This window comes from Muntiacus reevesi, chromosome 4, assembly GCF_963930625.1.
Source record: "Muntiacus reevesi chromosome 4, mMunRee1.1, whole genome shotgun sequence".
NCBI classification, from domain to species: domain Eukaryota; kingdom Metazoa; phylum Chordata; class Mammalia; order Artiodactyla; family Cervidae; genus Muntiacus; species Muntiacus reevesi.
The window spans coordinates 106,666,893-106,681,172 of NC_089252.1; the positions used below are offsets into that span (position 1 = coordinate 106,666,893).

Sequence of the window (14,280 nt, forward strand, 5' to 3'; positions counted from 1 at the left end):
ATGCATAGGCTGTCAATATGACTGCTCAGGAAGGGGGGCCCCCTCTCGGCCTGCCGGGAGGGCCACTGCAGCGTTTGGCTCTGCTGAGAGACATGAACACGCAGGTGAGCGTGGCTGCCCTTGCAGTGGTCACTCCCATCGGTCTGGCTTGTTTGCAGTTGAGAGAGCCCACTTCTGGGCTTCAGCCTTCTGATGTGAGACGCGAAGCAGAGTGTGGGCGAGCTGTCTCAGTAGCTGACGTGGGTAGTGGCTTGGAAGGCACAGGGTATCACTTACAAAGCTTTGCTGGGGGCGGGGTGGGGGGGGTGGCGACTGCTGAAGAAATAGGAAGTAAAACTGCAGGGCAGTAGGGCACACTTGTCCTTGCCAGATGCCTCACTAGAGTCCTGGAGAGGCCCCCCAGAGCTTCTGGGGCTAACCACAGTTGGTCATGACCCAGCTGTGGACAGAGGTAGGCCCAGAAGTGCCGGGGCTATAGAATATGACTGTAAAAAGTGAGTAATTTCATAGTTTATCCTATCTCTTCCTTGGGGAACATGTAGGAAATGCAGTCTAAAATGAGTTAATGGGCAGGAAAGAAGGTCTGGGAGCCTCCCCAGTGTGTTAAATAAACAAGTTTCACCATCATATTGGGGCTTAGTGGTCCTTGTCCTTTCTGGCTGCAGTTTAAGGCGGTGAGTTGCCTGGTAAGAATTAATCTCAATTGTAAACTAAAGTAAGAGTAGATGAGGGAAGAGTTAAGATAAGGCTGAGGTTATGAAATTCAACAAATACTAAGCATTTGAGCCTTGGCCAGTGCTGGATGTTAAAAAGAGGTCTTGTGAGGAAGCTGAAGAACTAAACTATTCATCAAACAGCAAGCTCTCGAGCCCCAACTGACTTGTCTCCAGTCAGTAAGTCTAGCTTTATTCTAAATTTGCTGTAAGCTTTATACTAAAACTACTATAATTTGCATTTTTAAAAAATCCAAAAGCATTCCCTCTGGTACCTCAAGCCCAGAACTCAGCCGGCAGTGGGGACGCTCCCTTCTGGGCAGTTGTTCTCTCACTGGGGCTCATCCCAAGCTGGGAACTAGGAAGGATGCAGAGAAGACACAGTGCTGACTATAGTGAAATTTGTAGGGTGGAGCTAAGACTAAGGCTGATTTTTTTTTTAGAAGAATGAGAAAAAGCAAAAGTGTAGTATAATGCCAAGCAATACAGCGATTGACAATTCACAAGGGTTCTCTGCACATAAACATTTAATAGGGAGGTGATGGAAGCAACAAAAGGGCATTATTGAGGCATCAGTCTCTGGCTGGGGCCAGTGAGGAGCAGTCAGGAGACCCAGCTAGAGACAGGAGCAGTGATGACAGCATTCACCACTCAGCCACCTCTGGGGCTCCTTCTGCCCCTTAGTTTCTCCCCCAACTATAGCCCCTGGACCCATGCCTCTCTTCCAGCACAGAGGGGAGCAGAGTAGGATCTCAGTGACATTCATGCATTAGAGACCTGGATACAACCACAGGCTGTCTGCCCTTTCTGGCATCCTTGGCCAATGCACTTGGTCCAGCTGTCCCCATTTGGGAATAATGTATTGGGGCTGTTTAGGATCCTCTCTGAGGAGCCTTGCATGGATTCCTAATGTAAGGTGACTCTGCTGGACGTTATTATTGACAGTAGCGTTCTTTGCCTGGCAAGGGGGGGGCCTGGGGGACCCCCTACGTTTTTCCAGCTCTGACTGCCTTGTAGAAATGCGCACCTTGAAATGGGCTGGGGTCAGGGCTTGGTCTGGGACTGGGGCAGGCAGACCTGCTGTCGACCACGGTGGAGGAATATCCATATTGCACCTGGCCCCTTAGTGGTTCTGGGATGCGGTGTCTGAATCCTCAGTGGCTACTGTGCCCCTGGCCCTGGTGGTGCAAGGGAATCACGAACACAGAGACGTCGTCGTAGGACACCTGCCCTTCCTGTATGGGACTGTCATCCGTCCCCTGTGTGCTGCGTATCAGCATCTTGGCCAGCTCCGAGAACCTGTGGGGACCGTCCTGCAGATGTACTTTGGGGCCAGATCAAAGAGGCAAGGCCAGCCCTCAGGGAGAACTCACAGTGCTGGACACTGGAGAACTCAAGCAGTGCAGTCTGACTGTGGGGCCTGGGAGGGCCACAGATTGTACCATGTGAGTATGGACCCAGAGAATTTGGGGACCCACAGTCACCCCCGGGAAACCTGAGGTAGCTCCAGTCCTGGCCAACTGTTCTTAGCCGGACTCCTCTGCAGTGTTGTCCTCTCGGTACCTCTTAATGCTGCTGCTGGTACTAACCCAGGTCCAGGCAGATCCCCAGCAACTACAGTACCTGTGTGGGTCCTCTCGGTTGCCAGGGAGGAAACTCCGCACCAGCCGTGCCACTTGCTCATTGGACAGGACATCCCAGAGCCCATCAGTTGCCATGACAACCACATCCTCCTCCTGGGGCTCCAGCTGGTCCATATTGAGCACAGTCACCTGCAAGGTAAGTCTGAGGTCTCCTCACCGCTCCCTTCCTAGCTCCCGCAACCTTGCATTGTCTGCCTTTCTGGGCAGATGGAAGTGCTGTGGCCCCCTCACCTGTGGGACAGATAGCAAGAAGGGCTTGAGCTGAATATTTGTGTCCAGGACTCTGAGTTGATGGTCTCCTAGACCCCGGGAGACAGCCAGGGTTCCCAGTAGCCGAGCCTGGAGATAATGGAGGTGTCAGGTGATAGCAAACAGCCCCAGAAAATGTACACGTAAAGCACACAGGTGACTGTGACCCATGGGTGCCTGGGCTGAGGGAGAAACATCCTGTGACCTTGGAGCAGCCCCTAGGACCTCAACCAAGACCCCCAACGAGGGACAAAGGAGCTCCCGCCTCTACAGGGGGCGATTCAAGAGGGATTCTCGGAGTGGCCATTCACTGACCTGCCTACCCTGTCCATGAATCAGTGGGTACTTGAGATCCGACTTCTCCACACACTTGTAGCTCCTACCAGAAGCAGACCCAGCATCAACCCAGGCCAACAGGGCCCACCTTGCCCCATGGAAGGGGACTGCCCCAGGCCACCCAGCTGAGCCTGGACCCCAGGGCTCTCCCCACAGTGTCCCCAACCCCATCTCACTCACCAGCCGCTCATGTGGTGATCCCTGAACAAGACCTTCTGCCCCAAGTCATCCCCCTTCAGTCGCCGAGGGAACTCTAGTCGGGTGAACTCACCAGCCAGAAGCTCAGGGTAGATGAAGGCCTGGGATAGGGAAGCCTTGCTCAGATCAGGCTCCCTCTGGTGGCCCAGGAGCTGGGGCTCCATCCACACCCTCCCTCCACTAAGGGCACCTACCAGCTGCTGAATCCGCTGCCGCTCAGTCTCTGGGGTGAACTCGGAGCTCAGGGGCCGTACCTCATCCCTCCGCACCAGGATGGCCCTGGATGAAGTTTTAGAGGAGACGGAGAGGTCTGTGGAGCAGCCTCCATCCTTACCCGTGGCCTCCCTCCTGCTGGCCCCTCCTCCAACCACCAGGGGCCAGTTGTGCTCATGCCAATCCCTTGCTCAAAGCCCCTCCATGACTGCTTAAGTCCGGCAGGGTAAAGCCCCAGCCGTCTGACCTGGTCCCTGAGGTCCTGGCCCCCTCTGGCATCTGACACATGCCCAATACACAAACAACTCCGCCAATCTTCCTCATTTCTGTCTCTCCACTTCCAGTCCCCTTTCACTGTCCCCCCACCTCGCCCACTCTCCAGGGCTCACTCACCTGCTGTCCCCAGCATTGGCCACATACAGCTTTCCCTTCAGAGACACAGCAACCAGGGCTGTGCACCCACCCACCTGGCCTGAGGCCTCCAGCTCTCGCCCGATCACCTCGTCCTGGGGCAAACCAAGGCTGTGTCAGCCGCTGCTTGTACTGCCACCTGCCGCTGTCCCCAGCCATCCCCCCCCCCGCCACCGCCAGCGCACTTCCCCACCAGCAAGCATGGCAGTCCCTGCCCAAAGTCTAGCTATGACTCCAGGATCCCTGTGGTCAGGCCATCTAAATATATCCTTGGGGAGGAATGGAAGTCATATTCTAAACAGTGAGGAATAGAAACTAGGGACCTAAAAGGATGTGTAATGAGATAATACAGGTAAAAGCACCTAGCACATATTAATAGGTGCTGGAGAAATACGAGAGGTTATGATGACTGCTTAATAACAACCTAATCCAATTTTATCTTCTCAATCCGAAGATCCAGGGTGATCACCATTAAGTGCAGGGACACCACTCCCCCACCCACCCAGAGTCCCTCAGGTCCCTGGGGGTAAAACCTTCCCTCCCCCAGCCAAAGGTCACACTCACACACTCCTGAAAGGCACTCTCCAGAGCCCCGATCACCAAGTCTTCTGTTCTAATGCCCTTTTCCTCCACGAACTGGGGGTCACTGGGGCAGATGCAGTGGCCGCTGAGGTGCATGGGGGGCTGAGTGGCCACCATGCCCTCCACCACAGCCTCCAGCTGCCGGCGCAGGCAGGAGTGCAGAGTGTTGGCAGCCAGGATAGCTGCAGCTGGACCGCCATGCCCATCAAACAGTGCCCAGTAATGACCTGTCAGGAACTACAGGAAGGACTTGGCATCAGGCTCTGCTTGGCCTCCCTAGTTGTCCCCTGGCCGAAAGTGGGGCACTAGGGCAAGAAGCTCAGTCTGCAGTCCTGGCCCAGTCTTGGCCCCAGACTGCAAGAGGGACTCAGGCTCAGCTGCACTCACCTCCTCTGAGCACAAGGTCAGCCATTCCTGGTCCTCTTCAACCCCAAACTCACATCTCCGGATGCACAGCTTCCCACAGGCCGCCTGATCCTCATTGAACTCAGATTTCTCTGCGTTGATGATTCTGAGGCCAGGACGTGATCAGTGACGCTTTTAGGGACATACCTCTGCCCCCACGGGCACAGAGAACAGTTGAAACATAGAAGGGAGCCCGCCCTCTGGAGCAATAGCCACCGTGCTGTCCCTAACACACACCTGGACAAACAAATGCTGGTAGTTTGCAAACTGTTCAGTGATCTCACAGCAAAGGCAAAACTCAGGACTCAGCCCTTCTGGAGCTTACCTGCTTTCCTGGGCTGGGAGGTAAGGGCAAGGCTGCCTGGGGAGGTGTGAGGCTTCCTTGCCTATGGGCGGCCCCATCTCAGCCATAACCCAGGGTGAGATGTGTGTGTGAGGAGTGGGAGGACTCTCCAAAGCCCAGAACGCTGGACCTCTGCCCAGTGACCCTACCTCTTTTGGAAGCCCGAGGGGGTAGGCTTTTGGACTGAGGGGACAGGTCCTTCCCGACCTGAGGTGGGATGCGGGAGGGACCAGAGGGAGTTATACACAAGGTCGGGGGCACGGGATCCTTCACTCAGATGAGCCTGTTTTCTCGGTCGTCAGCACGGGACCCCGGGCGGGATCACGGGGTGGGGGACGCGGCCTCAGGCTAAGACGCGGGGAGAGGGGAGGTTCGGGCGGGGGCCCGTTTGGGGCTAGGCACTCACTCGGCGTAGCCTGCGTTCCAGGGCAGCGAGCGGCCCCGCACCGGGCTGCGCACGGGCCGGGCGTCCGGGCGGCGCGAGGCGTCGGCGGTGCCGGAGCTGGAGCCCGAGCCGCGCAGGAAGCGGGGCCGCCGGTAGGGCACGGGGCTGGCGCGGGGCCTGGGTGGCCGCGGCGCGGGGAGCGGGCCCCTCGGCAGGAAGCGGCGCCGGAACCAGTCGGCTGACATGGCGCGTTGGCCGGGGGCTGCCCGCGGGGCGCCGGGCGGGAGGCTGGGCCGACGGCACCGCCCGCCGGTCCCGGGAGGAGGAAGCGGGCCAGGGGCGGGGCGGAGCCGGCTGCGCGGCGACGCCCCCAAACCCCAACCTCCCGGTCGCCCGGGAGGGAGCCTGTGCGCGGCCTGGGTGCCATCAAACCTACCGACAAGCCAGTGGTGTTATCAACCCCACTTTACAGGCAGGAACACTGAGGCTGCAGAGACAGAGAGGCTGGCCTCCGCTCACCCAGGAACCTGAGCAGGCCGAGGTTCACCCACCCGTGTGGGGCCCGAGCCTCTGAGAGGGAAAGTGCCTCCTCCCCGCCCAGGGAGGCTGGAGGGGTCCGGGACCTCCAGGCTGGATCAGAGTCCAGGGCAGACTCAGGCCTCTTCTTGCTAGCCCGGAACCTTACGCAAGGGCAAGATGGGAACAAGATGTACTTGGAGGTGTCACACGTCTGACACATTGAGTAAGAGGCTCAGGGCACAGTGTTCCCTCAGGTGACCTACGTGCCTCACTCACTTGCCCTGGCACCCACCACTTTCAGACGGGGCTTGGTGGTCACCCTGGCCTTCCTTATCCTGAGCGTCCACTCCCACCCTCAAGGCCAAGTCTTGTAAACCCTGTGCCTCCAATCAAGATGTCCTCTCTAGACAGACAGCAGGGGCCTCACTAGAGTGTTAAGTGACTGATGGGCAAACAGCACCCTTGGTCCTTGAAAGACCAACTAGTCAGAGTTCAGACTTGTGACTAAGGGAAGTGAAAAAAAGACTTTCATCTGGGCTGGGGGCAAGATGTTGTAAGCCTCTTAACTCCTGGCTGCCTACCACCACGGGGTCTGCCGGCTGTGTCCCCCTTCACAGCTGCATGTTAACACAGTGCTTTTTCACCCTCTGCCACTGAAGCCCAACTTCCTATGCAGGACTGTTATTTCCATCTCATAACAAGGACTCTTGAGGCCCACAGAGGGGAAGTGTCCTGACACCCAAAGCTGTGCTATTTCCACTATGACAGTGCAGCTGACTCAGAACCCCCACGGGGGATTTCTCTTCCCCTTTCCTCCTCTGGGAAGACAGGCCTGACCACTCAAAGCCCCTGAGGCCCCACAACCCAGGGCCCTGGGGCAGGGACGGGGGGCGGGGGGGTGCTAGAGGAGCAGTCCCTACCTTTGCTTCCATGCCTAAGCCCAGCACTTGCTCACTGGTCCTTACTTCCTCCTGGAGGCCAGCCCTGCCCCTCTGGGAATTCCCCCCACCCATGGAGTATGGTCCCTGGGGCAGGGAAGCTGTGCCCAGCAAGCTGTCCCTCAAGTAACTCAGTTCCAGCTAGCCTGGAAGCTAATTTACTCCCAAGCTAAATTAGCCTGGGAGCTAACTTACTGACCCCACGTTGTGTGTCAGACCCCAAGCAAGAGAAGAGCACTAATGGAAATGAGCTGCTCACCTGTAGTGATGGGGAAGTCCTGGTGGATGGTGCTTGAATCAGCCTTCAAAGGGGAAGGGAACAAAGAGAAGGCTTTCCAAAGGACACCTGAGCTACAACCTGTCATTGGGACAAAATGCACCAGTGACCCAGAGTGGGGCAAACCCAATTCTATCAGTGGGGTGACCGCCTCATCCCATCAGCCAATGGCTCAGAGGCTTTTAAAGTCTAAAACCAGAGGCAACAATGCAAACACAGTCTATTCCCCCCACTTACCATCTCGGACTGCCCGGGTGGATGAAGATCCTGTTCTCTTAGGTGTATTCAGAGAAGCTCCTGGCAGCCAGGAGTCACAGGTGGTCTGTTGCCCACCTTAACTATTTTGAGTTTTCAGAAAAATGTAGAGTCCGATGGCAATCCCATCCTCCCTGTTCCAAGGGGGCCTGAGTGTTCATCCAGTGCTACCCAGGCTCCTATGGCTCCGGAGGCTCCTGGGTGCCTTTGCTCTTGTCCGGATCCCAAGACTGATGCTCTTGGTTTACTCTGTTATTTTGCTTCAGCAAAGTGGTGGGTATGTCTCAGAAAGGTTGACTGGATTCTGGTCATTTTCTGGGTCCTTTTTAAGTCTGAAGAGCTTGTACTCTGTCTTTGCTTTTTCTTTTTTTCTTTTTTTAATGTGTTTGGCTGTGCCAGGTCTTAGTTGTACATGTGGGGTCTTCCTTGCAATCTGGGCCCCCTGCATTAGGAGCATGGAGTCTTAACCACTGGACCATCAGAGAAGGGGAGTCCCTGCCTTTGCTTTTTATTTAATATTTCGGTCCAGAATTCTCTCTGACTGCTCTATTCATTGTTTTTTGGCTGTTACTGCTGCTGAAATCCAGTGCCCCGTCACTCCCTGGACTTTGGAATGGCCTGTATCTGCCTTTTTCTGTCTTCAAAAGCCTGCAGGCTCTTCTGTGTCTAGTGTCTGAAGTTGTAGGTGAGGTTCCTTGGGGTGGGTCTGTCTTTGTTTCTGGGTTGAGTCCTCCCTGAAGGATATGCAATTCCTCACTTTTCAGTGACACCCTTCTGCCAACTGCTCGAATGAACCCAAGCCTGCCCCCTTCTGGCCAAAGACCTCTCCTCGGCTAACTCAGCCAGCCTGTGAGGGATGGAGGGTGGGGAAGGAACAAGCTTAGAGAAAGGAAAACTATTTTTAGGCTGCATTTTTTTCACTCACAATGAAAATGGCTTTTGTTGAATTTCATATCTGTTTTTAACAAGATTTATTTTAGATTTAATTTAAAATATTTAATATATTTCATTATGACTCAGTTTCCTTCCCTGAAGTCAAACAATGGTACTAGTTTCTAGTGAATCCTTCCAGGGATGTCAAGGGTATTCTGTGCAAGATCATGCAAGACAAAACAAAACCATGTAAGACCAGGGACAACGAGCGCTGGAAGAATGTGGAGAAAAGGGAACTGTCATATACTGCTGGTGGGAAGGTTAAACTGGTGCAGCCACTATGGAAAACAGTATGGTGGTTCCTCAAAAAAATTAAAAATAGAACCACTGTATGATCCAGCAATTCTACTTCTTATATTTATCTGAAGAAAACAAAATCACTACCTTAAAAAGATATCTGCCCTACAATGTTTGTTGCAGCATTATTTACAATAGCCAAGATATGAAAAAAAAACCTGTGTTCATCAATGAATGAATGGGTAAAAAAAAGTGTATCTATATGGTGCCTCAGATGGTAAAGAACCTGCCTGCAATGCAAGAGATCCGGGTTTGATCCCTGGGTCAGGAAGATCCCCTGTGAAGGGAATGGCAACCCACTCCAGTATTCTCGCCTGGAGAATTTCATGGACAGAGGGCTACAGTCCATGGGGTCAAAAAGAATTGGAGATATATATATATGCAAATGACAGCATACTCTACACTGTATCCTGCACCTGAAGTTTTCATATAAAATACTTTTTTTTGTATCAGTTCTTTTTTTTAAATTTATTTATTATTTTTTTATTAGTTGGAGGCTAATTACTTCACAACATTTCAGTGGGTTTTGTCATACATTGATATGAATCAGCCATAGAGTTACACGTATTCCCCATCCCGATCCCCCCTCCCACCCCCTCTCCACCTGATTCCTCTGGGTCCTCCCAGTGCACCAGGCCCGAGCACTTGTCTCATGCATCCCACCTGGGCTGGTGATCTGTTTCACCATAGATAATATGCATGCTGTTCTTTCAAAACATCCCACCCTCGCCTGCTCCCACAGAGTTCAAAAGTCTGTTCTGTACATCTGTGTCTCTTTTTCTGTTTTGCATATAGGGTTATCGTTACCATCTTTCTAAATTCCATATATATGTGTTAGTATGCTGTAATGTTCTTTATCTTTCTGGCTTACTTCACTCTGTATAATGGGCTCCAGTTTCATCCATCTCATTAGAACTGATTCAAATGAATTCTTTTTAACGGCTGAGTAATATTCCATGGTGTATATGTACCACAGCTTCCTTATCCATTCATCTGCTGATATGCATCAGTTCTTAAAGACCGGCCTTGTTCCTTGAGACTTCTTTGCAGTCTCTGCAAACATGCAGACTTTATGTAGCTAGTCCCCCAATTTGAACATTTACATAGTTTTCTATTTTTTGCTTTACAATTTTATGTGTGGGCATATTGGTAGGTTCAGTTCCTAGTAACAGAACTGTGGCATCAAAGGCATTCATTGTTCACAGCAACACTATTCATAACAGCCCCAAGATGGAAACAACCCAAGTATTGTGCTACAAACTGTAGCACATATGCCCAATGGAATACTATCCAGCTATTAAAAAGAATGAAATGCTGATACATGATACAAGGTAAATGAACCTCCAAAACATTATATTAAGAAGCTGTACACAAAATGTCACATATTTTATGTTTCTAAGATGGTTGGATGGCATCACTGACACAATGGACATGAGTTTGAGCAAACTCCAGGATATAGTGAAGGACAGGGAAGCCTGGCATGCTGCAGTCCATGGAGTCGCCAAAGAGTCAAACATGATTGAGCAACTAAACAACATATTAAATATCCAAAGTAAGTAAGTCCATAGAAAAAGAGAGGAGACTGATGGTTGCCAGGGGCTGAGAGTAGAGGAGAATTGGAAGTAACTGCTTAATGAATATAGAGTTTTATTTTGGAGGGATAAATAATATTTTGGAATTAGACAGAGGTGAATAATATAGTGAATGTACTGAATTGTTCGCTTTAAAATGGTTAATTTTTTAATGTATTATTTATTTCATTGTGCTGGACTTGGTTGTGGCATGCAAACTCTTTTTTAAAAAAATTATTTTTGGCTGCACTGGGTCTTTGTTGCTGCGCTCAGGCTTTTACTAGTTGTGGCCAGCGGGGGCTACTCTTCACTGCAGGCTTCCCATTGCGGTGGCTTCTCCTGTTTCAGAGCATAGACTCTAGGCGGGGGTTGGTGGTGTGGTGGTGGTGGTATTCAGTAGTTGTGGTACTCAGGCGCAGCTGCCCTGTAGCATGTGGGAATCTTCCCAGAGCAGGGATCGAACCCATGTCCCATGCATTGGCAAGTGGATTCATTAACCGCTGAACCACCAAAGAAGTCCCTTTAGTGTTTGTTTGTTTGTTTGAATTAGTTAATTTGGCTTCACTTGAGTCTCAGTTGTAGCATGTGGGATCTTCCATTGCAGTGCATGGACTCTCTAGGTGTGGTGCACAGGCTCAGCATAAAATGGTTAATTTTATGTTATATGAATTTCACAGTTTAAAATAAAAAGGGGGAGAGGGAATACATGTAATAATTTGTAGATATTGTCCTACATGAAGGTGGCACCAATCAGCCTATTTCCCCATCCTTTGATTGTTGCAGTTTTTTAATAAAGTTTTTAATTTTTATCTAAGGGCTTTCCAGGTGGTGCTAGTGGTAAAGAATTCATTTGCCGATGCAGGAGTTGTGGGTTCCATCCCTGGATTGGGAAGATCCCCTGGAGAAGGAAATGGCAACCCACTCCAGTATTCTTGTCTGGAAAATTCCATGGACAGAGGAGCCTGCTGGGCTACAGTCCATGGGGTCTCAAAGAGTTCGACACAACTGAACAACTGAACACACATACCTTTAATTTTTACCTATAAGTAAAAAATATACAAGTCTAGTTTGACTTTCACTTAATAGGAGAGGATAACCAACTTTTCACAGATTTGAGAGACATTATTTGCAGTTCATTTCCTATAGATGATCTTTTTGTATCCTGTGCCCAATCTTCTTACTGAGCCATTGGTCTTTTTCTTACTGATTTCTGAGAGTTCTTTATATATAAAAGAAATCAACTCTTTATTTTGAAATGATTTTCAAGTATATTGTTTGTAGCCAGTTACAATTTTATGTTTGTGTTTTTATTTTGATTGTGGGTTTTTCTGTATAGACTTTTTCTTCCTTTTAAAAAAATTATTACAATGTTGTGTTGGTTTCTGCCATATATACAACTCGAATCAGCCGTAATAGAATTTTCAATGTAAATGAATTTTTTGTTTTTCTATCTTATGGTTTCTGGGTTTAGTAACATACCCAGGAGGACTTCTCCACTCCAAGATTTTACAATCTCCTCCCTTTGTTTCAGTAATTTTATATTAATGTGTGTTAGTCGCTCAGTTGTGTCCAACTCTTTGTGACCCCGTGGACAGTAACCTGCCAGGCTCCTCCATCCATGGGATTTCCCAGGTAAGAATACTGGAGTGGGTTGCCATTTCCTTTTCCAGGGGATCTTCCTGACCCACGGATCGAACCTGGGTCTTCTATATTGCAGGCAGATTCTTTACTGCCTGAGCCACCAGGGAAGTCCTTTATATTAATAGTTTACTTTAAATAAATTTTTTTTAAATCTTTGACCCACCTGAAAAAAAACACATTCAAATAATTTCAGTGGCTGACTCTGTGTTGAGAAACACCGGCAAGAAAGGAGCAACCAACCTGTTCCTGGACACCCTTATCATCCCTGGGCTCCTCTGAGGAGCTTCGTGCAGCTTTCTCATCTTTCTGCCTGAAACCAGATCTCAGCTAGAGATGGAGTCTGTCTGGATGCTCCCCTGGTCCCTGGGCTCCTGGCTTGCATCATAGGCTCTGAAACCTGGCAGGCCTGGGCCACAATCCCATGCTCTCAGGAAGTTCCTTTCTCTGGTTAAACTCTTTTCACTCAGGTGTGAGACAGTGATGGAGGTCGAGAGGGCCACTGCCCAGAAGGATTTCTCATCCTTTGTCCTAATCTCTTGAGTAAAGGAAACTTAGGTTCTTGGGGAACACTCACTGCCTTGTGACTTGGATCAAATCACTTTATTTCTCCAAACCTCAGGTTCTAAATCTGTAAGGAGACAGTAACACCTACCCTGTAGGACTATCGTATTAAGTAAATGTGCCCTGCCATAGTAACTGTGCAACACACAGACTCATAGTTCATTCAGTTTTTTTTTTTTTTTTTTGCAAATATTGGGGACCCACTAATCCTGGGCACTGTTGAGAATAGAGCAGTGTTGGGGATAGAGCAGGGACAAAAACTTAACGACTGGTGAGAGGAAGACAATAAAGAAATAAGCAAGTAAATGTTAGGTATTAGGTAGTGATAAAAACAAAGAATGATGCAAGGTGGGGCCAACCAGGTAGCAGGGGAGACCTTGATGTTAAGACAGCCATGCAGTTCATCTAGTGATGGGACATTTTAATAGGGAACAGAACTGTATTTTTTTTTTTTTTATTAATCTGTTTTCTTGGTTAATTCCTGTTTCCAAGAGGTTGAGGTTCTTATGGTTGTGTGGAATAGTGCTCTTGTGGAGGTGGGCAGGTCTAAGAGCTGATATAATGAGTCTTGGTGTTGCTGGCCTCATCTGGGCTGTGACAGATCTTGGAGCTGGGGGCACTTGCCTATGAACTGTTCTCCCAAGGGATGGTTTCAGTGTCACACATGGTTTTTATTTTCCATAATAAGTGCTGAAGTGGTCATGGTGAGCTCACTACACAGGCCCAGTTCTCGGGGTGTGCACAGGAAGATGAATAAGAAAAAACCTTTCGGTTTTGTGTGTGCTGGAGAAACCCAGGGTGGGTACACAGAGGGCTCAATGCTGCCTATTTAGGGTGGGGTAGGGACAGGGCAACCCACTCCAGTGTTCTTGCCTGGAGAATCCCAGGGATGGGGCAGCCTGGTGGGCTGCCGTCTATGGGGTCGCACAGAGTCGGACACAACTGAAGCGACTTAGCAGCAGCAGCAGCAGGGACAGGGAGCAAGGAGCTCAAGCTGAGGCCTGATACCAGGCAGGCGACATAGTTCATCACCAACTCTCAGCAACCCCAGCCCCCAAAGCCTTGCTAACCTTCCCAACCAAAGTCCCAATACAGGCTCTGACTGGACAGACTGTCCAATCTATGTGCTCACCCTGACTCAATCACAGTGGCCTGGAAGATACATTCTGTTGGTAACCAGCAGGCAGGGGCTGATGCCAGAGAAAGCAACGCTTCTGGCTATGGAGTCAGAAGTTGATTAGGAGTTGGGAAGTTTCTCAGACTCACCAAGCTTGGACCCTCTTTGCACATGCAATTTCCTCTTCTCAGAAAACTTTCCCCTTGCTCTACCAGGCTTTCCTCCAGGTCTCCACTCAAATTTCACCTCCTCCTGAGGGTCCCGTACGTACTCTCTGCACAGGGTGCTCACTGCCACAGACTCTGTTCATTTGCTGACTGCCCAGTAGAAGGTCTGTCTGGGCTCCCACTGCTAGGGCAGGACCGGCGGGTCGAGACGCCTGGAGCCCAGGCCCCACAGGAGGTGCTCAAGAGACGTCTCAGGGGAAAGGGATGCCACTCAAACACACGCCTCCACCCCCTTCAAGGCCACAAATTGGGGTAAGCGCGGATCCCCCACCTGCAAACCCACCTGGCTGGGACTCACGGGCACGCCCCAGCGCCAGGCCACTCGGATCAGGGTGCACAGACACACACGCTCAGCCACACGCTGGACCTGTTTTCTGTTACAGACGGCACGCGCAAGCGCGCGTACAATCCGATCCGTTCCCAGTCTTAGGCCCACCCGGAACCAAGCTCCCACTATGCGCACGCG

The 14,280-nt window shown here is 50.8% G+C and overlaps 1 protein-coding gene and 1 long non-coding RNA gene across 2 annotated transcripts; both read right to left on the reverse strand.

Moving 5' to 3' along the window:
• Positions 1-1,206: 1,206 nt before the first annotated feature.
• On the reverse strand, positions 1,207-5,807 carry PPM1M (protein phosphatase, Mg2+/Mn2+ dependent 1M). Its single transcript, XM_065935353.1, has 10 exons — positions 5,500-5,807; positions 4,733-4,856; positions 4,328-4,582; positions 3,746-3,858; positions 3,334-3,418; positions 3,122-3,240; positions 2,921-2,984; positions 2,588-2,695; positions 2,337-2,485; positions 1,207-2,012 (listed from the first exon to the last, which is right to left on the reverse strand). The coding sequence occupies exons 1-10, from the start codon at positions 5,721-5,723 to the stop codon at positions 1,868-1,870; spliced, it is 1,386 nt and encodes a 461-aa protein (XP_065791425.1). The 5' UTR covers positions 5,724-5,807; the 3' UTR covers positions 1,207-1,867.
• A 1,330-nt stretch (positions 5,808-7,137) lies between these two features.
• Positions 7,138-14,246, reverse strand: LOC136167807 (uncharacterized). The gene is made up of 3 exons (XR_010663109.1): positions 13,737-14,246; positions 7,450-8,314; positions 7,138-7,293 (listed from the first exon to the last, which is right to left on the reverse strand). It is a non-coding gene; the product is annotated as an uncharacterized lncRNA (long non-coding RNA).
• Positions 14,247-14,280: the final 34 nt, after the last annotated feature.

Bases quoted from the DNA above. Each gene is read 5' to 3' on its own strand.
- PPM1M (XM_065935353.1), bottom strand. From the start codon at position 5,723: ATGTCAGCCGACTGGTTCCGGCGCCGCTTCCTGCCGAGGGGCCCGCTC. The intron at 2,985-3,121 runs GTGAGTGAGATG...TGCTTCTGGTAG, and splicing joins GATCACCACATGAGCGGCTG to GAGCTACAAGTGTGTGGAGA. The intron at 2,696-2,920 runs GTCAGTGAATGG...CATTATCTCCAG, and splicing joins TTCATGGACAGGGTAGGCAG to GCTCGGCTACTGGGAACCCT.